General features: G+C 57.1%; 1 protein-coding gene across 1 annotated transcript; it reads left to right on the top strand.

The window, feature by feature from the left end:
* The first annotated feature begins 237 nt into the window (after positions 1–237).
* Positions 238–25,315, top strand: ITGB5 (integrin subunit beta 5). Its single transcript, XM_073647534.1, has 15 exons — positions 238–459; positions 604–695; positions 3,037–3,244; positions 6,302–6,551; positions 6,687–6,855; positions 8,720–8,881; positions 9,302–9,397; positions 10,346–10,435; positions 11,815–11,949; positions 12,381–12,813; positions 17,756–17,978; positions 18,048–18,148; positions 19,413–19,532; positions 23,592–23,758; positions 23,863–25,315. The coding sequence occupies exons 1-15, from the start codon at positions 399–401 to the stop codon at positions 23,983–23,985; spliced, it is 2,430 nt and encodes an 809-aa protein (XP_073503635.1). The 5' UTR covers positions 238–398; the 3' UTR covers positions 23,986–25,315.
* The last annotated feature ends 122 nt before the right edge of the window (positions 25,316–25,437 follow it).

Below are 25,437 nucleotides of genomic sequence, written 5' to 3'. Positions count from 1 at the left end.
CCCCTGTGGTTTCTATGGCCGCACAGTCCGGGGGGTCGTCTGTCCCCCGTGTGGACTGTGGACGGCCGATACCGCAGCTGTGAGAGATGATGTGCGCAGTCACCGCCCGTCCACCAGATGGCGCCACCATGTCGCTCGCTCCCCCATCAGTAGCTCTGGTTTCTTCGGTGTTTATCTGCGTTTTCGTCAGAGAATGACCGCCGGGCATCAGGAGGTTAACATCGCAGCCGGCAAATAAAGACTCCGAGACGAAGGGGTTAAGAAGGCGTGTCCTGCAGCGGAGTGGGCGGTGATTCATATAAGGGGGCGGTGACTCCGGGCGGCGGACGTTGACTGTCCCGGTTGCGCTCTCGCCCGGTGATGGGGATCCGCGGCCTGTGAGGCGGAGAGGAGACGCCATGAGCCGGACACTGCTGCTCGGAGCCCTGCTGCTCTGCTGCGCGCCGCCCACACCCGCGGGTGAGAGCATGGGGAGCCCGAGGGGGGAGGAGCCAATAGTGACAACAAGATAGTGTGCAGGTTACCCGGGGGAGAAGCCCGGTGATGTCCCCCCTGCCCTGCTCCCGGGTCCTGCTGTAACTCTCCCATCTCCTCTCTCCCCAGCGGTGATCGTCTGCAGCGGCCGCAGCGTCAGTGTCTCCTCCTGCCGGGACTGTCTGCTCCTCCACCCGCAGTGCGCCTGGTGCTCCCAGGAGGTGAGAGCCCAACTACTGCCAGGACACTACTACCCCCACCATCTGCTACACTACTACTGCCAGGACACTACTACCCCCACCGTCTGCTACACTACTACTGCCAGGACACTACTACCCCCACCGTCTGCTACACTACTACTGCCAGGACACTACTACCCCCACCGTCTGCTACACTGCTACTGCCAGGACACTACTACCCCCACCGTCTGCTACACTGCTACTGCCAGGACACTACTACCCCCACCGTCTGCTACACTACTACTGCCAGGACACTACTACCCCCACCGTCTGCTACACTACTACTGCCAGGACACTACTACCCCCACCGTCTGCTACACTACTACTGCCAGGACACTACTACCCCCACCGTCTGCTACACTGCTACTGCCAGGACACTACTACCCCCACCGTCTGCTACACTGCTACTGCCAGGACACTACTACCCCCACCGTCTGCTACACTACTACTGCCAGGACACTACTACCCCCACCGTCTGCTACACTACTACTGCCAGGACACTACTACCCCCACCGTCTGCTACACTGCTACTGCCAGGACACTACTACCCCCACCCGTCTGCTACACTGCTACTGCCAGGACACTACTACCCCCACCGTCTGCTACACTGCTACTGCCAGGACACTACTACCCCCACCATCTGCTACACTACTACCCCCACCATCTGCTACACTACTACTGCCAGGACACTACTACCTCCACCGTCTGCTACACTACTACTGCCAGGACACTACTACCCCCACCATCTGCTACACTACTACTGCCAGGACACTACTACCCCCACCGTCTGCTACACTACTACTGCCAGGACACTACTACCCCCACCGTCTGCTACACTACTACTGCCAGGACACTACTACCCCCACCGTCTGCTACACTACTACTGCCAGGACACTACTACCCCCACCGTCTGCTACACTACTACTGCCAGGACACTACTACCCCCACCGTCTGCTACACTACTACTGCCAGGACACTACTACCCCCACCGTCTGCTACACTACTACTGCCAGGACACTACTACCCCCACCGTCTGCTACACTGCTACTGCCAGGACACTACTACCCCCACCGTCTGCTACACTGCTACTGCCAGGACACTACTACCCCCACCGTCTGCTACACTGCTACTGCCAGGACACTACTACCCCCACCATCTGCTACACTACTACCCCACCATCTGCTACACTACTACTGCCAGGACACTACTACCTCCCACCGTCTGCTACACTACTACTGCCAGGACACTACTACCCCCACCATCTGCTACACTACTACTGCCAGGACACTACTACCCCCACCGTCTGTACACTACTACTGCCAGGACACTACTACCCCCACCATCTGCTACACTACTACTGCCAGGACACTACTACCCCCACCCATCTGCTACACTACTACCCCCACCATCTGCTACACTACTACTGCCAGGACACTACTACCCCCACCGTCTGCTGCTACTGCCGCTACTGCCAGGACACTACTACCCCCACCGTCTGCTGCTACTGCCGCTACTGCCAGGACACTACTACCCCCTTGCTGCTCTGGAACTGCAGGACACTCTACCCCGCCGTCTGCTGCTACTGCCGCTACTGCCAGGACACTACTACCCCCACCGTCTGCTGCTACTGCCGCTACTGCCAGGACACTACTACCCCCACCGTCTGCTGCTACTGCCGCTACTGCCAGACACTACTACCCCCACCGTCTGCTGCTACTGCCGCTACTGCCAGGACACTACTACCCCCACCGTCTGCTGCTACTGCCGCTACTGCCAGGACACTACTACCCCCACAGTCTGCTGCTACTGCCGCTACTGCCAGGACACTACTACCCCCACCGTCTGCTGCTCCTGCCGCTACTGCCAGGACACTACTACCCCCACCGTCTGCTGCTCCTGCCAGGACACTACTACCCCCACCGTCTGCTGCTCCTGCCACCCCCGACGCTGCTGGCACTAGTCACAGGGGTGACGCGGGGTGGTGGGCAGCGGGGGCTTTCTTCTTGGCTACCTGCAGTTCTAGTTCTGTACATTTTGTAGGCCCCCCCCCCCCCCCCCCCCGCCGCCATGTTATATTGGGGGTGTGGATGTCACAGTAACCTGTTAACGACCCCTCCAGGGTGGTGGGGGGTGATGACACGGAGCTGCCTCGTTAGCAGCGTGCTGTCACATTCTGCGGGTCCCCTCCCCGGTCTCCAGTACTGTGGGTATGGTGGGTGTGGCGCCATCGTGGTCTCGCGTCCCCCCCTCACCCGTCAGGTGAGCTCTGGGTGAGCTCTGTAGAGTTGTCGGCGTCTGACACCCGTTTTTTTTCTCCCTGCAGATTTTCGGGGCGCCGCACACTGTGACGTCACGCTGTGATCTAATAGACAATCTGATACAAAGAGGCTGCGCCCCGGACTCCATCGAGGGCCCCAAGAGCAACGTCGCTGTGACAAAGAGCCTCCCGCTCAGCCACAAGGGGTCCGGCTCCTCACAGGCGGACATCATCCAGGTGACCCCGCAGAGCCTCTCGCTGTCCCTCCGCCCAGGTCAGTGGTCACGCCTCCTATATACACAGTGTGCAGGTATACAGCTGTACGCAGCTATGGGGAGGCGGGGTAAGTGGGAGGGGCTACTATAAGCGTGGGCTGTAGTTTACGCCCCCCCTCCTTGTGTCGCACCCTTTGCGCCTGCTCTGTAGTTTACACCCCCCCTTGTGTCGGACCCTTGCGCCTGCTCTGTAGCTTACACCCCCCCCCCTTGTGTCGCACTCTTGCGCCTGCTCTGTAGCTTACACCCCCCCTTGTGTCGCACCCTTGCGCCTGCTCTGTAGCTTACACCCCCCCCCTTGTGTCGCACCCTTGCGCCTGCTCTGTAGCTTACACCCCCCCTTGTGTCGCACCCTTGCGCCTGCTCTGTAGCTTACACCCCCCCCTTGTCGCACCCTTGCGCCTGCTCTGTAGCTTACACCCCCACCTTGTCGCCCCCTTGCGCCTGCTCTGTAGCTTACACCCCCACCTTGTGTCGCCCCCTTGCGCCTGCTCTGTAGCTTACACCCCCACCTTGTCGCACCCTTGCGCCTGCTCTGTAGCTTACACCCCCACCTTGTGTCGCGCCTGCTCTGTAGCTTACACCCCCCCCCTTGTCGCACCCTTGCGCCTGCTCTGTAGCTTACACCCCCCCTTGTGTCGCCCCCTTGCGCCTGCTCTGTAGCTTACACCCCCACCTTGTGTCGCGCCTGCTCTGTAGCTTACACCCCCCCCCCCTTGTGTCGCACCCTTGCGCCTGCTCTGTAGCTTACACCCCCCCCTTGTGTCGCACCCTTGCGCCTGCTCTGTAGCTTACACCCCCACCTTGTCGCACCCTTGCGCCTGCTCTGTAGCTTACACCCTCACCTTGTGTCGCACCCTTGCGCCTGGTCTGTAGCTTACACCACCCCCCTTGTGTCGCACTCTTGCGCCTGCTCTGTAGCTTACACCTCCCTTTGTGTCGCACCCTTGCGCCTGCTCTGTAGCTTACACCCCCACCTTGTGTCGCACCCTTGCGCCTGCTCTGTAGCTTACACCCCCACCTTGTGTCGCACTCTTGCGCCTGCTCTGTAGCTTACACCCCCACCTTGTGTCGCACTCTTGCGCCTGCTCTGTAGCTTACACCCCCACCTTGTGTCGCACCCTTGCGCCTGCTCTGTAGCTTACACCCCCACCTTGTGTCTCACCCTTGCGCCTGCTCTGTAGCTTACACCCCCACCTTGTGTCGCACCCTTGCGCCTGCTCTGTAGCTTACACCCCCACCTTGTGTCGCACCCTTGCGCCTGCTCTGTAGCTTACACCCCCACCTTGTGTCGCACCCTTGCGCCTGCTCTGTAGCTTACACTCCCCCTTTGTGTCGCACCCTTGCGCCTGCTTACACTCCCCCCCCCCCCCCCCTTGTGTCGCACCCTTGCGCCTGCTTACACTCCCCCCCCCCCTTGTGTCGCACCCTTGCGCCTGCTCTGTAGCTTACACCCCCACCTTGTGTCGCACCCTTGCGCCTGCTCTCTAGCTTACACTCCCCCCCCCCCCCCTTGTGTCGCACCCTTGCGCCTGCTTACACTCCCCCCCCCCTTGTGTCGCACCCTTGCGCCTGCTCTGTAGCTTACACCCCCCCCTTGTGTCGCACCCTTGCGCCTGCTTACACTCCCCCCCCCCCCTTGTGTCGCACCCTTGCGCCTGCTTACACTCCCCCCCCCCCCCCTTGTGTCGCACCCTTGCGCCTGCTCTGTAGCTTACACCCCCACCTTGTGTCGCACCCTTGCGCCTGCTCTGTAGCTTACACCCCCACCTTGTGTCGCACCCTTGCGCCTGCTCTGTAGCTTACACCCCCACCTTGTGTCGCACCCTTGCGCCTGCTCTGTAGCTTACACCCCCACCTTGTGTCGCACCCTTGCGCCTGCTCTGTAGCTTACACCCCCACCTTGTGTCGCACCCTTGCGCCTGCTCTGTAGCTTACACCCCCACCTTGTGTCGCACCCTTGCGCCTGCTCTGTAGCTTACACTCCCCCTTTGTGTCGCACCCTTGCGCCTGCTTACACTCCCCCCCCTTGTGTCGAACCCTTGCGCCTGCTCTGTAGCTTACACCCCCCCTTGTCGCACCCTTGCGCCTGCTCTGTAGCTTACACCCCCACCTTGTGTCGCGCCTGCTCTGTAGTTTACGCCCCCCCCCCTTGTGTCTCACCCTTGCGCCTGCTCTGTAGTTTACGCCCCCCCCCTTGTGTCGCACCCTTGCGCCTGCTCTGTAGTTTACGCCCCCCCCTTGTGTTGCACCCTTGCGCCTGCTCTGTAGTTTGCGCCTCCCCTCTTGTGTCGCACCCTTGCGCCTGCTCTGTAGTTTACGCCTCCCCTCTTGTGTCGCACCCTTGCGCCTGCTCTGTAGTTTACGCCCCCCCCTTGTGTCGCACCCTTGCGCCTGCTCTGTAGTTTACGCCCCCCCCCTTGTGTCGCACCCTTGCGCCTGCTCTGTAGTTTACGCCCCCCCCCCTTGTGTCGCACCCTTGCGCCTGCTCTGTAGTTTACGCCCCCCCCCTTGTGTCGCACCCTTGCGCCTGCTCTGTAGTTTACGCCCCCCCCCTTGTGTCGCACCCTTGCGCCTGCTCTGTAGTTTACGCCCCCCCCCCTTGTGTCGCACCCTTGCGCCTGCTCTGTAGTTTACGCCCCCCCCTTGTGTCGCACCCTTGCGCCTGCTCTGTAGTTTGCGCCTCCCCTCTTGTGTCGTTCCCTTGCACCTGCTCTGTAGATTATGCCCGCCTTTAGGTGTCGCACCCTTGCGCCTTCTTTGTAGTTTACGGCTTTCCCCCCTTGGGTCCCCCTTGCGCCTGCTCTGTAGCTTACACCCCCACCTTGTGTCGCGCCTGCTCTGTAGTTTACGCCTCCCCTCTTGTGTCGCTCCCTTGTGCCTGCTCTGTAGTTTACGCCTCCCCTCTTGTATCGCTCCCTTGTGCCTGCTCTGTAGATTATGCCCCCCTTCTTGTGTCGCACCCTTGCGCCTGCTCTGTAGTTTACGGCTTTCCCCCCTTGGGTTCCCCTTGTGCCTGCTCTGCAGTTTACGCCCCCCTCGTGTCGCCCCGTCAGGTGCGGCGGCCTCTTTTAGGGTGCAGGTGCGGCAGGTGGAGGACTACCCGGTGGACCTGTACTACCTGATGGACTTGTCGCTGTCGATGAAGGACGATCTGGATACCATCCGGAACCTGGGGACCCGATTGGCTGCAGAGATGGCGAAACTCACCAGCAACTTCCGCCTGGGGTTCGGCACTTTTGTGGATAAGAACATCTCCCCATTCTCGTATACCGCCCCCAAATATCAGAACAACCCCTGCACTGGGTGAGTGAGAATCTCCTGCACTGACACAGTGTAACAGACCCTCAGACCTGTATCTGTTATTTTTCTTGTTTTTGTGCAGTTCTGGCAAATGCAACAACTTTACTCCAACAACTGATGAATTCCGTCTCCTCTCAGGTATAAGCTGTTCCCCAACTGCATCCCGTCCTTCGGCTTCCGCCATGTTCTGTCCCTCACCGACCAAGTCAACAACTTCAACACCGAGGTGCAAAACCAGCAAGTGTCCCGCAACCGCGATGCCCCAGAGGGCGCGTTCGACGCCATTCTGCAAGCCGCAGTGTGTAAGGTGAGGAACACCGAGCAGAAGTCACAGAATGGTGAGTGCAGCTCTGGAGTATAATGCAGGAGGTAACTCAGTATCAGTAATGTAATGTATGTACACAGTGACTGCACCAACAGAATAGTGAGTGCAGCTCTGGAGTATAATACAGGATGTAACTCAGGATCAGTAATGTAATGTATGTACACAGTGACTCCACCAGCAGAATAGTGAGTGCAGCTCTGGAGTATAATACAGGAGGTAACTCAGTATCAGTAATGTAATGTATGTACACAGTGACTCCACCAGCAGAATAGTGAGTGCAGCTCTGGAGTATAATACAGGATGTAACTCAGGATCAGTAATGTAATGTATGTACACAGTGACTGCACCAGCAGAATAGTGAGTGCAGCTCTGGAGTATAATACAGGATGTAACTCAGGATCAGTAATGTAATGTATGTACACAGTGACTCCACCAGCAGAATAGTGAGTGCAGCTCTGGAGTATAATACAGGAGGTAACTCAGTATCAGTAATGTAATGTATGTACACAGTGACTCCACCAGCAGAATAGTGAGTGCAGCTCTGGAGTATAATACAGGATGTAACTCAGGATCAGTAATGTAATGTATGTACACAGTGACTGCACCAGCAGAATAGTGAGTGCAGCTCTGGAGTATAATACAGGAGGTAACTCAGGATCAGTAATGTACACAGTGACTGCACCAGCAGAATAGTGAGTGCAGCTCTGGAGTATAATACAGGATGTAACTCAGGATCAGTAATGTAATGTATGTACACAGTGACTGCACCAGCAGAATAGTGAGTGCAGCTCTGGAGTATAATACAGGAGGTAACTCAGGATCAGTAATGTAATGTATGTACACAGTGACTGCACCAGCAGAATAGTGAGTGCAGCTCTGGAGTATAATACAGGAGGTAACTCAGGATCAGTAATGTATGTACACAGTGAGTGCAGCTCTGAGGTCTGATGCTGTATAGATGAGGCTGGGGTCTGTGTAGAGTGACTTTGTGGGTGCCTCGGGGGGTCGGCCTTGTCCCTTGGTTTGGGGTCTGCTGTTTCCCGTCTCCTCGTCGCTGACGATCGTGCTTTCGGTTCCTTCCCGCGGTTTCGCTCTTTTGCTGACGTTGGGCATTTTGTAATGTTGGGCTTCCGCTCTCACTTCTGTGTTTTTGCTGTGAGTCGGGAGCAGCGTCCCGGGGGCGACGATCAGACTGAAACCTGACGGTCACTGATGATTCATCAGTCGCTGGGATTACCGCCATTGTTAGGTCGGGGTGATGCGGGGTCTTCTCCACCCTGGGGCTCGTCTGTTCTCAGCTCGGCTTTGTTGGGCAGGTTGGGGCAGATGCGGTGGATTACCCGTGAGGATGATGATCATCCTGCAGCGATTCATCTCCGGCTTCGTGCTGGGACCTGCGCCGCTTTACAGGTCAGTGCAGAGCCGGTCTGCAATCTGGGTGACAACCAGTATGGCCGCCATTACTGCCGCCTCAGGTGTCATCCAGCTTTTCCAAGAACAGATGTGACTGCTCAGAGCGTGCTGTGTGCGGGTGACAGGAGGGGGTGACCGGCGGCCGCCATCTGTTATCGGGTCCTTGGCGCTGGAGGAATAACAACAAAGACTTGATTGTTTGCTGTGGGGGGGGTGGGCGCCATGTCCGGGGGGGGGGCGCCGTGGTCTGCTCCTCCTGTAAATGCTGCAGTCTGCAACTTGCGGCTGTCCTGGTGGTGTGTGGGTTAATGTGCTGCATGTATCATTAGTGGAGATGCTGGGACTTGTAGTTCATCTCCGCACAGCTCTGGGTTTGTGGCTCTGCCGTTCTGGGCCGGTGAGATGATGTCGTTCTCGCTCCTTTTTCCGGCAGGAGAAGGTCGGCTGGAGGACGGAGGCCTCGCACCTGCTGGTCATCACCACAGACGACGTCCCGCACGTTGCCCTGGACGGTAAGCTGGCCGGCCTGGTGCAGCCACACGACGGGCAGTGCCACCTGAACACGGCCAACGAGTACAGCGCCGCCGCCCAGCTGGTAAGAACCGCGCCGGCTCCACCATCCGACAACTGCTGTATGGAAAGAGGGGAGACGATCAGCATGGCCGCCCCCCGCAGAGGTCACCTACAGCGATCTGTGCAGCGGTGCCTCCTGCTCCGGGACCCCTGTATGTAGGAAACCTAAAAATGGGAGGAAGGAGCCGCTGATGCATGGTGTCTGCACTGATACACAGTAACAAACCTTCAGCTGAGAGAAGGCTTAGACCACTATGGGGGGAATTGGCTTCTTCTTCACTGACAGCAAGCAGAGATCCTGGACTTGTAGTAGCACTTTATGTGGGGTGCGGTGGTGTCTGATCGCGGAGGCGGCGCTCCCTTTGGTAGTGGCGCTCCCTGTGGTAGTGGCGCTCCCTGTGGTAGTGGCGCCCATGGGCTGATGCGCTGCTCCTCTCTTCAGGATTATCCGTCGCTGGCGCTGCTCGGGGAGAAGCTGTCGGAGAACAACATCCATCTGATATTCGCTGTGACGAAAGCGCATTATTTATTATATAAGGTAAAGCTGTGGGGGAGGGGTCCCGCCTCCTGCATGCAGCTGGCGCTGTGCCACCGCCTCCCTCTATATTGGGGTCCTGTCCTGGCGCTGTGCCACCGCCTCCCTCTATATTGGGGTCCTGTCCTGGCGCTGTGCCACCTCCTCCCTCTATATTGGGGTCCTGTCCTGGCGCTGTGCCACCGCCTCCCTCTATATTGGGGTCCTGTCCTGGCGCTGTGCCACCGCCTCCCTCTATATTGGGGTCCTGTCCTGGCGCTGTGCCACCGCCTCCCTCTATATTGGGGTCCTGTCCTGGCGCTGTGCCACCGCCTCCCTCTATATTGGGGTCCTGTCCTGGCGCTGTGCCACCGCCTCCCTCTATATTGGGGTCCTGTCCTGGCGCTGTGCCACCGCCTCCCTCTATATTGGGGTCCTGTCCTGGCGCTGTGCCACCTCCTCCCTCTATATTGGGGTCCTGTCCTGGCGCTGTGCCACCGCCTCCCTCTATATTGGGGTCCTGTCCTGGCGCTGTGCCACCGCCTCCCTCTATATTGGGGTCCTGTCCTGGCGCTGTGCCACCGCCTCCCTCTATATTGGGGTCCTGTCCTGGCGCTGTGCCACCGCCTCCCTCTATATTGGGGTCCTGTCCTGGCGCTGTGCCACCGCCTCCCTCTATATTGGGGTCCTGTCCTGGCGCTGTGCCACCGCCTCCCTCTATATTGGGGTCCTGTCCTGGCGCTGTGCCGCCGCCTCCCTTTATATTGGGGTCCTGTCCTGGCGCTGTGCCACCGCCTCCCTCTATATTGGGGTCCTGTCCTGGCGCTGTGCCACCTCCTCCCTCTATATTGGGGTCCTGTCCTGGCGCTGTGCCGCCGCCTCCCTTTATATTGGGGTCCATCCATGATGGTGCTGGGTGGGAGGTTCGTGGCCACGGCTTAGTCTAATGTGGCTGTTATTTTCCTATTTAAGAATTTCACGGCGCTGATCCCTGGGACCACGGTGGAGATCCTGGACCCCAACTCCCAGAACATTCTGCAGCTCATCGTCAACGCCTACAATGTGAGTGGCTTCTTACACTGCAGCACAGAGTATTTCAGGACATACAGATGTAGAATGGAAGCAATGGGCTAATCTGCGCTGAAGGAAGGATGGGAGATGCAGATCCCAGTGTAATCGACAACGCGTTTCAAAGTCTTACAACTTCATCAGGACAAAACACGATATCACTTAGGATGGGATCTGCGTCTCCCATCCTTTCTCCAGTTCTGATTAACCCATTGCTTCCAGTTGTTTGTTCCATTGTTCATGGTGGGTCGGCAGCGGCCTTTTGCTCTGCGGTCGTCCAGGATCATGCGTACCGGCAGCTAGGAATCTGCAGTACATTCGCGCGGTTCCCTGGCGCCGGGTGTTGAAGGCATCTCTCATCATTGTCCCCTGCTTACGCTGAGATCATCACCAGCAGGGGACAATGTTTAGAGTTGTATTCTGCCCTGCTGTGTCCAGCAAGTGTGTAAAAATAAGAATAAAATAAAAAAAAAAAGCAACAAACATTATACTCCACACTTAATCCCCTGAAGCCATTATCCCCTGTAAACAAACCAAACCAAAATAAGAAAACACAATATCCCTCACCTGTCCGAAGATGAAATAGTGTCCCACGCCATAATCCATCTGACCGACATTTCTGCATCAGCGGTGGCTTGAGGAGCAGAGGAGAATGATTTGCTGCAGTGAGCGCGCCCCTGACCTGCACTGAGCTCACTGAGTGACAGGACACCGCTCACTGAGCTCAGCGCAGTTCAAGGGACAATGATGAGAGTTTCCTCCAGGCATCGCGGAACAGCGTGACCTGAACTGCTGATACCCAGGCGCCGGTACAGGTCAAGCTGATGTCGTCCATGTGCGGGACGTTGTGAGGAGCACAAGGACACGCGGTCTGTGGAAACGCACTGACATGTGCACAGACCCATTCATTAGAAGTGTCTCCAGAACGTGTGGAAACTGTCACCACCGGAGACTCTGACGTGTGAATGAGGCCTAAGATGTAGAATGTGATGTGGAAGGACTGGCTTTCCTAGCAGCACAGAGGATTTCAGGATGAGGGCAAACAGAATATTTTCTCCATGTCCCATTTCTCCTGCTGTTTTGCTTCTCTGCCCCCAGCGTTCTTCTCCTGGGGGTGACGGTAAGTGATGGACGAGATAATGTGGCCCCTCGGACAGCACTAATGAGGCAGGAGACTTCAGCCCGAGGCCTCAACACCTGGACAAGCGAGACCGATAGTGTAACGACTCTGCAGCTGAGAACATGTTAATGGTGATCATCATACAGTCACCTCCCCCAGTAATGGCTGATAACAGGGAGTGTCTGAGCAGTAGCGGAGGGGGAGGGGGTCTTCTGTTTGGCCGTTTTCACCTTCATCACTTTGCCTCTTTCAGAACATTCGCTCCAAGGTGGAGCTGACCGTGTCCGAGACCCCCGATGACCTCGGCCTCAGCTTCTCGGCCACTTGTCAGGACGGAGTGTCGTACCCCGGGGTGAAGAAGTGCGGAGAATTACGGATCGGTGACACTGTGAGCAGCGGGTGACGCAGGGGGCCTAGCGTGGGGTGTTTGGGGGGCCGCAGGGGGCCTAGCGTGGGGTGTTGTGTGGGGCCGCGGGGGGGTCCATTTTCCTGTATCCACATCTTCTTCTCCTCTGCCGTGTTCACACTCGCAGTCAGACCCCGAGCTCCGGCCGTCGTGACTGGTTATAAAAATTCTGGGGGTCTGCCAAAATCCTGTGACCAGCGGAGCCTCGGCCAGATACCTGCCCACCGCACAGCTAAACCCTGTGCAGGAGGACGGCGGGGGAGGGGTTAATGCCACATTGTCTGTAGAATGATGGGAGTGATGCCTTGTGTGAAGTAAGGATCACTCCCATCGTCCCCGACCACCCCATCCCCCGCAGCTCACACTCTCCCATCGTCCTCGGCTGTGAGCAGTAATCTTCCGTTCTCTTCCAGGTGTCCTTTGAGGTTTCGGCAGAGGCGCGCTCCTGCCCCCCGCTGGGGGTTTCAGACACCTTCACCATAAAGCCGGTGGGGTTTCGGGAGGCTGTGGAGGTGGCGGTGACGTATGACTGTAGTTGCCGCTGCTCGCAGCAGGTGGAGAGTAACAGCGGGAAATGCAGCGGCTCCGGCAACTACAGCTGCGGCATGTGCGACTGTGACGCCGGCTTCCTGGGCGCGCGGTGCGAGTGCGGGGAGGAGGACGACAGCAGCGACGAGTCTCTGACCACCTGCCGGGAGACGGACGGCCACACGGTGTGTAACGGCCGGGGGCGCTGCCTCTGCGGCCTGTGCTCCTGCTACCAGAGCGAGTTTGGGCGCATCAGCGGCTCCTACTGCCAGTGCGACGACTTCTCCTGCGCCAGGTTCAAGGGTGTCCTGTGCTCAGGTGAGTCCAGCTCCCCTGTCCGCGCCGCGCTCCCCTGTCCGCGCCGCGCTCCCCTGTCCGCGCCGCGCTCCCCTGTCCGCGCCGCGCTCCCCTGTCCGCGCCGCGCTCCCCTGTCCGCGCCGCACGTTCCTGTATTATTCTACAGAGTAGCAGCGCCGGCGGAAAGACGGGAGGCAGAATGGACGTGTCTGTGCAATGTGCAGGGGCTCAGGGGGCGCGAGCAAGCGAGCCGTGGGGTCAGGGGCCACATTCTGATGAGCGATGGACTGCAGAGGTCCCTTATCTTGTTCCTGCACGGGGCCCCTTCTGTCTGTGTCCGGCTCTGGTCTGAGGCCGCTGCGTCTCCCCCTGCTGTGTCTGTGGCTCAGGGGTCCGGTCTCTTCCTCTGTCTTGTTTATGTCTTTGTCTCGTGGCCTCGGTGCAGTGTTCAGCTCCTGTTAAAATAATGGGATGTGCAGCCAAATCTCCAACGTGTCCACCTTGCGCTGCCGTAGACCGCTGTCTCGGGCCCACCACTTTTCCTCCGTGTTCAGTACTGCCGCCCCCCTCCGTCTCGGGCCCACCACTTTTCCTCCGTGTTCAGTACTGCCGCCCCCCTCGTCCTGTGTTCGGTGTCGGCTCCATCATCGCTGCTCTGGATTTTTGAGGATCCGGCGCCCGCCCTCCACAGTGGGGGTCCTTGCCTATGATTCCAGGGTCTGTGACCGGGGGGGAGCTTCTGCGTGTGGCTGCTGGAGACATCATAGAGGGGGTTGCAATTGATCCTTTCAGGGAGGGGCCTGTAGAGATCAGAGGCTCTCCGGACACTACAACTCTCAGCATCAAATGAAGGGGGCCGGCGTCACATGAGGGGGGCCGGCATCACTTGAAGGGGTCTCACCGCCGGCCGCTGTCTCATTCCTCGCGCTTTCCTCGGTTTCCGGTCTTTGAATAGGAACAGCTTTCATCTTTCTTACAAGCAGATGCGGCCCGTTTTCGGAGCTGCGGCTTTGTTACACTGTGTCAGTCTAATCCTCTGACGAGCGCTCCGGATCTACGCTTCTGTTCACGGACTATAAGCAGAGGTCTCGGAGATGATGAGCAGTGCTCCCGTGATGGGCGGCAGCGGGTTTTGTGCATCCGCTGCCCTTCAGAGGTTGATGTGATGGGGGAGGATGTATGTGAGCCCCCCCACCTGCCCTCATTAGGGGGACGCCGCTCCCCCGTCGCCCCCATCACTGGTGACAATAACTGGGCTGAAGGGCTCACGGCCTGGAGGGGCCGCACCGGGTCACATCTCCCCGGGGACGGCTAATTGCTGCTGGCATCTAACTCATCCGGGGGCGAGAGGATGAATGGGATTGGGGGGCCGCAGAGAGGAGGGGGCTGGAATTAAGAGGGACCATTAATTCACATGCAAATCTGAGAGAAGCATTGTAAGGAGCGAGAATGAGGGTCTGCAGCCCCCCGCCCCCACTGCAATCTGGAGTCTACACTGCGAGCTCTGACCCCACGAGCGCCCCTACAAAGAGCTGACTGAGGGGCCCAGACCATTAACCATGTAAGGACCACTGGCCATAAAGCGTCAGCATTGCAGAAGGGAAAGTCCAGAAACTTCTATTATTCTCCGTTATCACCCGAACCATAATTATAACGCTCCAGTACTGATATAACCTCCAGACATTACACCATATGTGACTGATATCAGCCTCTCTTATAACGCTCCAGTACTGATATAACCTCCAGACATTACATCATATGTGACTGATACCAGCCTCTTATAACGCTCCAGTACTGATATAACCTCCAGACATTACACCATATGTGACTGATATCAGCTCTTCTTATAACGCTCCAGTACTGATATAACCTCCAGACATTACATCATATGTGACTGATATCAGCTCCTCTTATAACGCTCCAGTACTGATATAACCTCCAGACATTACACCATATGTGACTGATATCAGCTCTTCTTATAACGCTCCAGTACTGATATAACCTCCAGACATTACATCATATGTGACTGATATCAGCCCCTCTTATAACGCTCCAGTACTGATATAACCTCCAGACATTACATCATATGTGACTGATATCAGCCTCTCTTATAACGCTCCAGTACTGATATAACCTCCAGACATTACATCATATGTGACTGATATCAGCCTCTTATAACGCTCCAGTACTGATATAACCTCCAGACATTACATCATATGTGACTGATATCAGCCTCTCTTATAATGCTCCAGTACTGATATAACCTCCAGACATTACATCATACAATAATCTGGGATGATGGGAGTAGTGATACACTGTGTGATAGGAGATTAGATTGTGAGCTCCGGGGTCAGGGATGATGGGAGTAGTGATACACTGTGTGATAGGAGATTAGATTGTGAGCTCCTGGATCAGGGATGATGGGAGTAGTGATACATTGTGGGATAGGAGATTAGATTGTGAGCTCTGGGGTCAGGGATGATGGGAGTAGTGATACATTGTGTGATAGGAGATTAGATTGTGAGCTCCGGGGTCAGGGATGATGGGAGTAGTGATGCACTGTGTGATAGGAGATTAGATTGTGAGCTCTGGGGTCAGGGATGATGGGAGTAGTGATACACTGTGTGATAGGAGATTAGATTGTGAGCTCTGGGGTCAGGGATGATGGGAGTAGTGATACATTGTGTGATAGGAGATTAGATTGTGAGCTCTGGGGTCAGGGATGATGGGAGTAGTGATACACTGTGTGATAGGAGATTAGATTGTGAGCTCTGGGATCAGGGATGATGGGAGTAGTGATACATTGTGTGATAGGAGATTAGATTGTGAGCTCTGGGGTCAGGGATGATGGGAGTAGTGATACATTGTGGGATAGGAGATTAGATTGTGAGCTCTGGGATCAGGGATGATGGGAGTAGTGATACATTGTGTGATAGGAGAGCTTGTGAGCTCTGGGGTCAGGGATGATGGGAGTAGTGATACACTGTGTGATAGAGGATTAGATTGTGAGCTCCGGGGTCAGGGATGATGGGAGTAGTGATACATTGTGGGATAGGAGATTAGATTGTGAGCTCCGGGGTCAGGGATGATGGGAGTAGTGATACATTGTGTGATAGATTAGATTGTGAGCTCCTGGGTCAGGGATGATGGGAGTAGTGATACATTGTGTGATAGGAGATTAGATTGTGAGCTCTGGGGTCAGGGATGATGGGAGTAGTGATACATTGTGGGATAGGAGATTAGATTGTGAGCTCCGGGGTCAGGGATGATGGGAGTAGTGATACATTGTGGGATAGGAGATTAGATTGTGAGCTCTGGGATCAGGGATGATGGGAGTAGTGATACATTGTGTGATAGGAGAGCTTGTGAGCTCTGGGGTCAGGGATGATGGGAGTAGTGATACACTGTGTGATAGAGGATTAGATTGTGAGCTCCGGGGTCAGGGATGATGGGAGTAGTGATACATTGTGTGATAGATTAGATTGTGAGCTCTGGGGTCAGGGATGATGGGAGTAGTGATACATTGTGTGATAGATTAGATTGTGAGCTCTGGGGTCAGGGATGATGGGAGTAGTGATACATTGTAGGATAGGAGATTAGATTGTGAGCTCTGGGGTCAGGGATGATGGGAGTAGTGATACATTGTGTGATAGATTAGATTGTGAGCTCCTGGGTCAGGGATGATGGGAGTAGTGATACATTGTGTGATAGGAGATTAGATTGTGAGCTCCTGAGGTCAGGGATGATGGGAGTAGTGATACACTGTGTGATAGGAGATTAGATTGTGAGCTCCTGGGGTCAGGGATGATGGGAGTAGTGATACACTGTGTGATAGATTAGATTGTGAGCTCTGGGATCAGGGATGATGGGAGTAGTGATACACTGTGTGATAGAAGATTAGATTGTGAGCTCCTGGGGTCAGGGATGATGGGAGTAGTGATACACTGTGTGATAGGAGATTAGATTGTGAGCTCTGGGGTCAGGGATGATGGGAGTAGTGATACACTGTGTGATAGGAGATTAGATTATGAGCTCTGGGGTCAGGGATGATGGGAGTAGTGATACACTGTATGATAGGAGATTAGATTGTGAGCTCTGGGGTCAGGGATAATGGGAGTAGTGATACATTGTGTGATAGGAGATTAGATTGTGAGCTCTGGGGTCAGGGATGATGGGAGTAGTGATACATTGTGTGATAGGAGATTAGATTGTGAGCTCTGGGGTCAGGGATGATGGGAGTAGTGATACACTGTGTGATAGGAGATTAGATTGTGAGCTCTGGGGTCAGGGATAATGGGAGTAGTGATACATTGTGTGATAGGAGATTAGATTGTGAGCTCTGGGGTCAGGGATGATGGGAGTAGTGATACATTGTGTGATAGGAGATTAGATTGTGAGCTCTGGGGTCAGGGATGATGGGAGTAGTGATACACTGTGTGATAGGAGATTAGATTGTGAGCTCTGGGATCAGGGATGATGGGAGTAGTGATACAGTGTGTGATAGGAGATTAGATTGTGAGCTCTGAGGTCAGGGATGATGGGAGTAGTGATACAGTGTGTGATAGGAGATTAGATTGTGAGCTCTGGGGTCAGGGATGATGGGAGTAGTGATACACTTTGTGATAGAGGATTAGATTGTGAGCTCTGGGGTCAGGGATGATGGGAGTAGTGATACACTGTGTGATAGGAGATTAGATTGTGAGCTCTGGGATCAGGGATGATGGGAGTAGTGATACATTGTGTGATAGGAGATTAGATTGTGAGCTCTGGGGTCAGGAATGATGGGAGTAGTGATACACTGTGTGATAGATTAGATTGTGAGCTCTGGGGTCAGGGATGATGGGAGTAGTGATACCCTGTGTGATAGGAGATTAGATTGTGAGCTCTGGGGTCAGGGATGGTGTCTGAGATGCGGTTGGGTGTGACTCCTGTGGATGATGGGGGTGGTTGTTGTGTCTTGCAGGTCACGGTGAGTGTGACTGCGGGGAGTGTCGCTGTGACGCCGGTTACGTTGGCGATAACTGTAACTGCACCACGGAGACGGAGCGCTGTGTGTCCAGCGATGGCCGCATGTGCAGCGGGAAGGGCTCCTGCGTGTGCGGCCGCTGCCAGTGTGTGGAGCCGGGCGCTTTTGGGGAGACGTGTGAGAAATGCCCGACCTGCCCCGACGCCTGCGGAACCAAGAGGTGAGGCCGGACCTCCGCCCGCTGGCACGGGCCGCGGAGGCTGTCCTGTTACAGGTTCATCTCTTCCAGGGATTGCATCGAGTGTCGCCTCTACCAGAGCGGACGCCTCGCCGACAACCAGACCTGCCACAACCTGTGCAAGGACGACATCCGCACCGTGGACTCGCTCCGTAAGTGACGGCTGCCCGGCGTGTGCTGCAGAGACCACCCGTCACAGCGGAGTCCCCTCACTGAGGACTGGAGCCGGCCTCCACCGCAAGAGATCTGGTACCGCTCACAGCTGAGGGTTTGTCGCAGTGTGTTGTGCCCTCAAGCCGCTCCTGCACTGACCCCTCATCAGTGGTTGCAGCCTTTGCTGTTGGGAGTTTGGAGGGTCCGGTGATGGCCGCTCAGTCTTGGGGATTGGCCTGGGATTGGTCCGGTGGTCTCTGCTGGGTGAGGGGCTCGCACCCCAAGGTGGTCTCTGCATTTTGTGGGAGGGAGAATTTGCCCTCACACCCCATGGAGGTCCCTGCTCTGGTGGGGGTGTGAGCGGTGGTGTCTGTGCTGTGGAGGTCTCGGCGGTGTAAGTCACTGTGGTGGGCTGCAGCGCTCGTGGCGGGGTCTTGTTTTCAGCTTCTGACTCTCGGACATAATGGACTCCATATGTCGTCCGGACATGAATCTGCTGGAATGTGCCGGGGTCCGGCCTCCTCCCCCGCCCGGGATCTGCGGAGCCGTCACTGCTGGAATTCAGCCGGATGTTTTCTGTTTGGCGCAAAACTGTAAAGATCAGCAGATCTGTAACGCGGGTGTCGGGGGGGCGCCATCGCTCAGCGGGGGACAGCGGGCGCCATCACTCAGCGGGTGTCGGGGGGGCGCCATCGCTCAGCAGGGGACAGCGGGCGCGATCACTCAGCGGGTGTCGGGGGGGCGCCATCGCTCAGCGGGGGACAGCAGGCACCAGGGGGGGGGAGCGCCATCGCTCAGCGGGGAGGGCGCTCAGCGGGGGACAGCAAGCACCGTCGGGGGTGCCATCGCCCAGCGGGGGACAGCGGGCTCTCTGGGGGGCGCCATCGCTCAGCGGGGAGGGCGCTCAGCGGGGGACAGCAAGCACCGTCGGGGGTGCCATCGCCCAGCGGGCGCCATCGCTCAGTGGGGGACAGCAGGTGCTGGGGGGGTGCTATCACTCAGCGGGGGGTGCCATCGCTCAGCGAGGGACAGCGGGCGCCAGATGGTGGCTCACACCGCCACTGCCAGTGAGGATGCGCGGTCCTCTCCGGGTGGTGCTGCATGCCGCAATGCGGAGGATTTGTGGATTATTGTCAATCAGTTCTCAGGACGAGGTGTCCGGTCCTCCAGGTCCATCCACGTCCAGCCCCTGACAGTCCTCCATCTGGTCACAGCAGCTCCAGTCTGGGGGTCTCCATCTACAATTTGCTCAATGTTTTTCAGATACTGAAAATCCGGAAGCCGTTCTGTGCGTCTACAAGACGGAGGCTGAATGTGTGATGAGGTTCACGTACTCCGAGGACCCGAGCGGGAAATCCGTCCTGACCGTGCTGAAGGAGCCGGGTGAGTGGTCCGGCCGGGGGAGGGGGTTCAGACGCAGAGCGGGAATCATCCTGACCCAGTCCACAGACGGCTGCACCAACACTGCTCCTGCGGCCGAGGATGTGTACCGCAATTCTGCCTTTACGCTGGCTCATTCTGGGCCTCCTGCTCTGCTCTCTGGGCCTCCTGCTCTGCTCTCTGGGCCTCCTGCTCTGCTCTCTGGGCCTCCTGCTCTGCTCTCTGGGCCTCCTGCTCTGCTCTCTGGGCCTCCTGCTCTGCTCTCTGGGCCTCCTGCTCTGCTCTCTGGGCCTCCTGCTCTGCTCTCTGGGCCTCCTGCTCTGCTCTTTGCTCTCTCTCTGGCCCTCCTGCCCTCCTCTTTGCTCTCTCTCTGGCCCTCCTGCCCTCCTCTTTGCTCTCTCTCTGGCCCTCCTGCCCTCCTCTTTGCTCTCTCTCTGGCCCTCCTGCCCTCCTCTTTGCTCTCTCTCTGGCCCTCCTGCCCTCCTCTTTGCTCTCTCTCTGGCCCTCCGGCCCTCCTCTTTGCTCTCTCTCTGGCCCTCCTCTTTGCTCTCTCTCTGGCCCTCCTCTTTGCTCTCTCTCTCTGGCCCTCCTCTTTGCTCTCTCTCTCTGGCCCTCCTGCCCTCCTCTTTGCTCTCTCTCTCTGGCCCTCCTGCCCTCCTCTTTGCTCTCTCTCTCTGGCCCTCCTGCCCTCCTCTTTGCTCTCTCTCTCTGGCCCTCCTGCCCTCCTCTTTGCTCTCTCTCTCTCTCTGGCCCTCCTGCCCTCCTCTTTGCTCTCTCTCTCTCTCTGGCCCTCCTGCCCTCCTCTTTGCTCTCTCTCTCTCTGGCCCTCCTGCCCTCCTCTTTGCTCTCTCTCTCTGGCCCTCCTGCCCTCCTCTTTGCGCTCTCTCTCTCTCTGGCCCTCCTGCCCTCCTCTTTGCTCTCTCTCTCTCTCTGGCCCTCCTGCCCTCCTCTTTGCTCTCTCTCTCTCTCTGGCCCTCCTGCCCTCGTCTTTGCTCTCTCTCTCTCTCTGGCCCTCCTGCCCTCCTCTTTGCTCTCTCTCTCTCTGGCTCTCCTGCCCTCCTCTTTGCTCTCTCTCTCTCTGGCCCTCCTCTTTGCTCTCTCTCTCTCTGGCCCTCCTGCCCTCCTCTTTGCTCTCTCTCTCTCTGGCCCTCCTGCCCTCCTCTTTGCTCTCTCTCTCTCTGGCCCTCCTGCCCTCCTCTTTGCTCTCTCTCTCTCTGGCCCTCCTGCCCTCCTCTTTGCTCTCTCTCTCTCTGGCCCTCCTGCCCTCCTCTTTGCTCTCTCTCTCTCTGGCCCTCCTGCCCTCCTCTTTGCTCTCTCTCTCTCTGGCCCTCCTGCCCTCCTCTTTGCTCTCTCTCTCTCTCTGGCCCTCCTCTTTGCTCTCTCTCTCTCTGGCCCTCCTGCCCTCCTCTTTGCTCTCTCTCTCTCTGGCCCTCCTCTTTGCTCTCTCTCTCTGGCCCTCCTGCCCTCCTCTTTTGCTCTCTCTCTCTCTGGCCCTCCTGCCCTCCTCTTTGCTCTCTCTCTCTCTCTCTGGCCCTCCTGCCCTCCTCTTTGCTCTCTCTCTCTCTGGCCCTCCTGCCCTCCTCTTTGCTCTCTCTCTCTCTGGCCCTCCTCTTTGCTCTCTCTCTCTGGCCCTCCTCTTTGCTCTCTCTCTCTGGCCCTCCTGCCCTCCTCTTTGCTCTCTCTCTCTCTGGCCCTCCTGCCCTCCTCTTTGCTCTCTCTCTCTCTGGCCCTCCTGCCCTCCTCTTTGCTCTCTCTCTCTCTCTGGCCCTCCTGCCCTCCTCTTTGCTCTCTCTCTCTCTGGCCCTCCTGCCCTCCTCTTTGCTCTCTCTCTCTGGCCCTCCTCTTTGCTCTCTCTCTCTGGCCCTCCTGCCCTCCTCTTTGCTCTCTCTCTCTCTGGCCCTCCTGCCCTCCTCTTTGCTCTCTCTCTCTCTCTCTCTCTCTCTCTCTCTGGCCCTCCTGCCCTCCTCTTTGCTCTCTCTCTCTCTGGCCCTCCTGCCCTCCTCTTTGCTCTCTCTCTCTCTCTCTCTCTCTGGCCCTCCTGCCCTCCTCTTTGCTCTCTCTCTCTGGCCCTCCTGCCCTCCTCTTTGCTCTCTCTGGCCCTCCTGCCCTCCTCTTTGCTCTCTCTCTCTCTGGCCCTCCTGCCCTCCTCTTTGCTCTCTCTCTCTCTCTCTCTCTCTCTGGCCCTCCTCTTTGCTCTCTCTCTCTCTGGCCCTCCTCTTTGCTCTCTCTCTCTCTCTGGCCCTCCTGCCCTCCTCTTTGCTCTCTCTCTCTCTCTCTCTCTGGCCCTCCTGCCCTCCTCTTTGCTCTCTCTCTCTCTGGCCCTCCTGCCCTCCTCTTTGCGCTCTCTCTCTCTCTCTCTCTGGCCCTCCTGCCCTCCTCTTTGCTCTCTCTCTCTCTCTGGCCCTCCTGCCCTCCTCTTTGCTCTCTCTCTCTCTCTCTCTGGCCCTCCTGCCCTCCTCTTTGCTCTCTCTCTCTCTGGCCCTCCTGCCCTCCTCTTTGCGCTCTCTCTCTCTCTCTCTCTCTGGCCCTCCTGCCCTCCTCTTTGCGCTCTCTCTCTCTCTCTCTGGCCCTCCTGCCCTCCTCTTTGCTCTCTCTCTCTGGCCCTCCTGCCCTCCTCTTTGCTCTCTCTCTCTCTGGCCCTCCTGCCCTCCTCTTTGCTCTCTCTCTCTCTGGCCCTCCTGCCCTCCTCTTTGCTCTCTCTCTCTCTGGCCCTCCTGCCCTCCTCTTTGCTCTCTCTCTCTCTGGCCCTCCTGCCCTCCTCTTTGCTCTCTCTCTCTCTGGCCCTCCTGCCCTCCTCTTTGCTCTCTCTCTCTCTGGCCCTCCTCTTTGCTCTCTCTCTCTCTGGCCCTCCTGCCCTCCTCTTTGCTCTCTCTCTCTCTCTGGCCCTCCTGCCCTCCTCTTTGCTCTCTCTCTCTCTGGCCCTCCTCTTTGCTCTCTCTCTCTGGCCCTCCTGCCCTCCTCTTTGCTCTCTCTCTCTCTGGCCCTCCTGCCCTCCTCTTTGCTCTCTCTCTCTCTGGCCCTCCTCTTTGCTCTCTCTCTCTCTGGCCCTCCTGCCCTCCTCTTTGCTCTCTCTCTCTCTGGCCCTCCTGCCCTCCTCTTTGCTCTCTCTCTCTCTGGCCCTCCTGCCCTCCTCTTTGCTCTCTCTCTCTGGCCCTCCTCTTTGCTCTCTCTCTGGCCCTCCTCTTTGCTCTCTCTCTCTGGCCCTCCTCTTTGCTCTCTCTCTCTGGCCCTCCTGCCCTCCTCTTTGCGCTCTCTCTCTCTGGCCCTCCTGCCCTCCTCTTTGCGCTCTCTCTCTCTGGCCCTCCTCTTTGCTCTCTCTCTCTCTCTGGCCCTCCTGCCCTCCTCTTTGCTCTCTCTCTCTCTCTCTGGCCCTCCTGCCCTCCTCTTTGCTCTCTCTCTCTCTCTGGCCCTCCTGCCCTCCTCTTTGCTCTCTCTCTCTCTCTCTGGCCCTCCTGCCCTCCTCTTTGCTCTCTCTCTCTCTGGCCCTCCTGCCCTCCTCTTTGCGCTCTCTCTCTCTCTCTCTCTGGCCCTCCTCTTTGCTCTCTCTCTCTCTGGCCCTCCTGCCCTCCTCTTTGCTCTCTCTCTCTCTGGCCCTCCTCTTTGCTCTCTCTCTCTCTGGCCCTCCTGCCCTCCTCTTTGCTCTCTCTCTCTCTCTCTGGCCCTCCTGCCCTCCTCTTTGCTCTCTCTCTCTCTGTCCCTCCTGCCCTCCTCTTTGCTCTCTCTCTCTGGCCCTCCTCTTTGCTCTCTCTCTCTGGCCCTCCTCTTTGCTCTCTCTCTCTCTCTCTGGCCCTCCTGCCCTCCTCTTTGCTCTCTCTCTGGCCCTCCTCTTTGCTCTCTCTCTGGCCCTCCTCTTTGCTCTCTCTCTCTGGCCCTCCTGCCCTCCTCTTTGCTCTCTCTCTCTCTCTCTGGCCCTCCTCTTTGCTCTCTCTCTCTCTCTCTCTGGCCCTCCTCTTTGCTCTCTCTCTCTCTCTGGCCCTCCTGCCCTCCTCTTTGCTCTCTCTCTCTCTCTGGCCCTCCTGCCCTGCTTGGTGCAGTCCCCAGTAACGTCGCCTGTCTCCGCAGAGTGCGGCACTCCCCCGGACGCTCTCACCGTGCTGCTGGCGGTGGTGGGCTGTATATTATTGGTCGGGTTGGTTCTCCTGGCGGTCTGGAAACTTCTGGTCACCATTCACGATCGCCGCGAGTTTGCACGGTTTCAGAGTGAGCGCTCCAGAGCCAAATATGAAATGGTGAGTGTGGGGGAGGGGTGGGATGCGGCACGTGTGTGTGCGCGCGTGTTATGACCAGTGTGCCGCCATATAATGTCACAGTAACGAGCGTCTTCTCCCGCCAGGCATCCAACCCGCTGTACCGTCAGCCGATTTCCACCCACAACATAGACGAGATGTACAGCATGATGGCGAAGTCCTACAACGGCAAAAGCAACGGATTCAGAGCGGTGGATGACAAGGACTGAGGCCGGCGGTGCCCGGCGGGCGCGGGAGACCGGACATGGCCGCCCCTGGCTTATTTGCACATTTGTAGAAATCGGGCCGGGTGCAGCTGATAATGGCGGCATCACCTGGATCCTGCACTGAAGAAGTCCGAGCGCGAACAAATCCGCGTCCTGACCGACGGGCCGCAACATTAACCCCCCATGTGCCACACAGACGACTAGAATCTCACACTAGGACCTAGATCAGGACTAATCGGGGCGAAGACGCGCGGGATTCTCCAATCACATTCTGCTGCGGCAGAGCTGCAGCCGCCAAATCCACACTACGACCGCACCGCGCTACATGGTGCACGAGGGACCTGGAGACGGCAAAGGGTTAAATGCCCCCAGCCTGTGTGACCGCACCAGCAAGAAGGATGATGGGGGATGTGCTCCACTCACCGAACATCCCCATCAGGACCCTGATAAACTATTAGACTCTTGGTCTGCTACCATCACCTCCGACCCCCCCAGAGCTGCGCTCACTGTGCACATATATTACTGATCCTGAGTTACATCCTGTATTATACTCCAGAGCTGCACTCACTATTCTGCTGGTGCAGTCACTGTGTACATACATTACATTACTGATCCTGAGTTACATCCTGTATTATACTCCAGAGCTGCACTCACTATTCTGCTGGTGCAGTCACTGTGTACATACATTACATTACTGATCCTGAGTTACCTCCTGTATTATACTCCAGAGCTGCACTCACTATTCTGCTGGTGCAGTCACTATGTACATACATTACATTACTGATCTTGTACTGAGCCCGAGTTACATCCTGTTATACACCAGCAGAATAGTGAGCGCAGCTCTGGAGTATAATACAGGATGTAACTCAGGATCAGTAATGTATGTACACAGTGACTGCACCAGCAGAATAGTGAGTGCAGCTCTGGAGTATGTGATTTGGCTGTTTCAAGGCTCGGAGGTGACGTGCGTTCCTGGGTGCAGCATTAGGGGCTCCGTCCTTTCTCTAGTATAATGAATTCTTATATTCGGCCCCCTGGTCACAGGACGGTCCTAGATTTGCCCCTGGGATGGTTTTCGGGGGCTGCCCGTCGTCCTGAACTCCTCGGTAGTTTTTTACCTTTTCTGTAGATTATTTTTGTATTTCCGTCCTGGGGTGAAGTTTTAACCCTTTCCTGAATGTGTTGGGATTTTAGTAACAGAGATTTTGATATTTTGCTGCAATCATTGTAATAATAAATTAATAAAGACTCGACGTCGGCTGTGATACGATGGTGCGGGGGGCCGTGGTCTCCCCTCACAAGAAAAATAAATGGTAAGAATGACTTCACCGATCATAGGAGGAAACTGTGCGACTGTAACTTGTTGCGATTGTGCCCGGTCCGGAGCTGGCACTGACGGGCGAGGGCGTTACATCAACGCTGCACCCGGCGCTCCCACCCAACCCACGGTCTGTG

The sequence above is a fragment of the Phyllobates terribilis genome, unplaced genomic scaffold (assembly GCF_046119375.1).
Source record: "Phyllobates terribilis strain yellow unplaced genomic scaffold, ASM4611937v1 Scaffold_9__5_contigs__length_417890890, whole genome shotgun sequence".
Taxonomy (NCBI): Eukaryota; Metazoa; Chordata; class Amphibia; order Anura; family Dendrobatidae; genus Phyllobates; species Phyllobates terribilis.
Note: the sequence above shows the minus strand (reverse complement) of the source record. Positions and strands in the feature narration are given on the sequence as shown.

Excerpts from the sequence above, each read along its gene's own strand:
- ITGB5 (XM_073647534.1), top strand. The coding sequence starts at position 399 with ATGAGCCGGACACTGCTGCTCGGAGCCCTGCTGCTCTGCTGCGCGCCG. Across the intron at positions 696-3,036 it reads GCGCCTGGTGCTCCCAGGAG|ATTTTCGGGGCGCCGCACAC; the intron begins GTGAGAGCCCAA and ends TTCTCCCTGCAG. Across the intron at positions 19,533-23,591 it reads GACCGTGCTGAAGGAGCCGG|AGTGCGGCACTCCCCCGGAC; the intron begins GTGAGTGGTCCG and ends CTGTCTCCGCAG.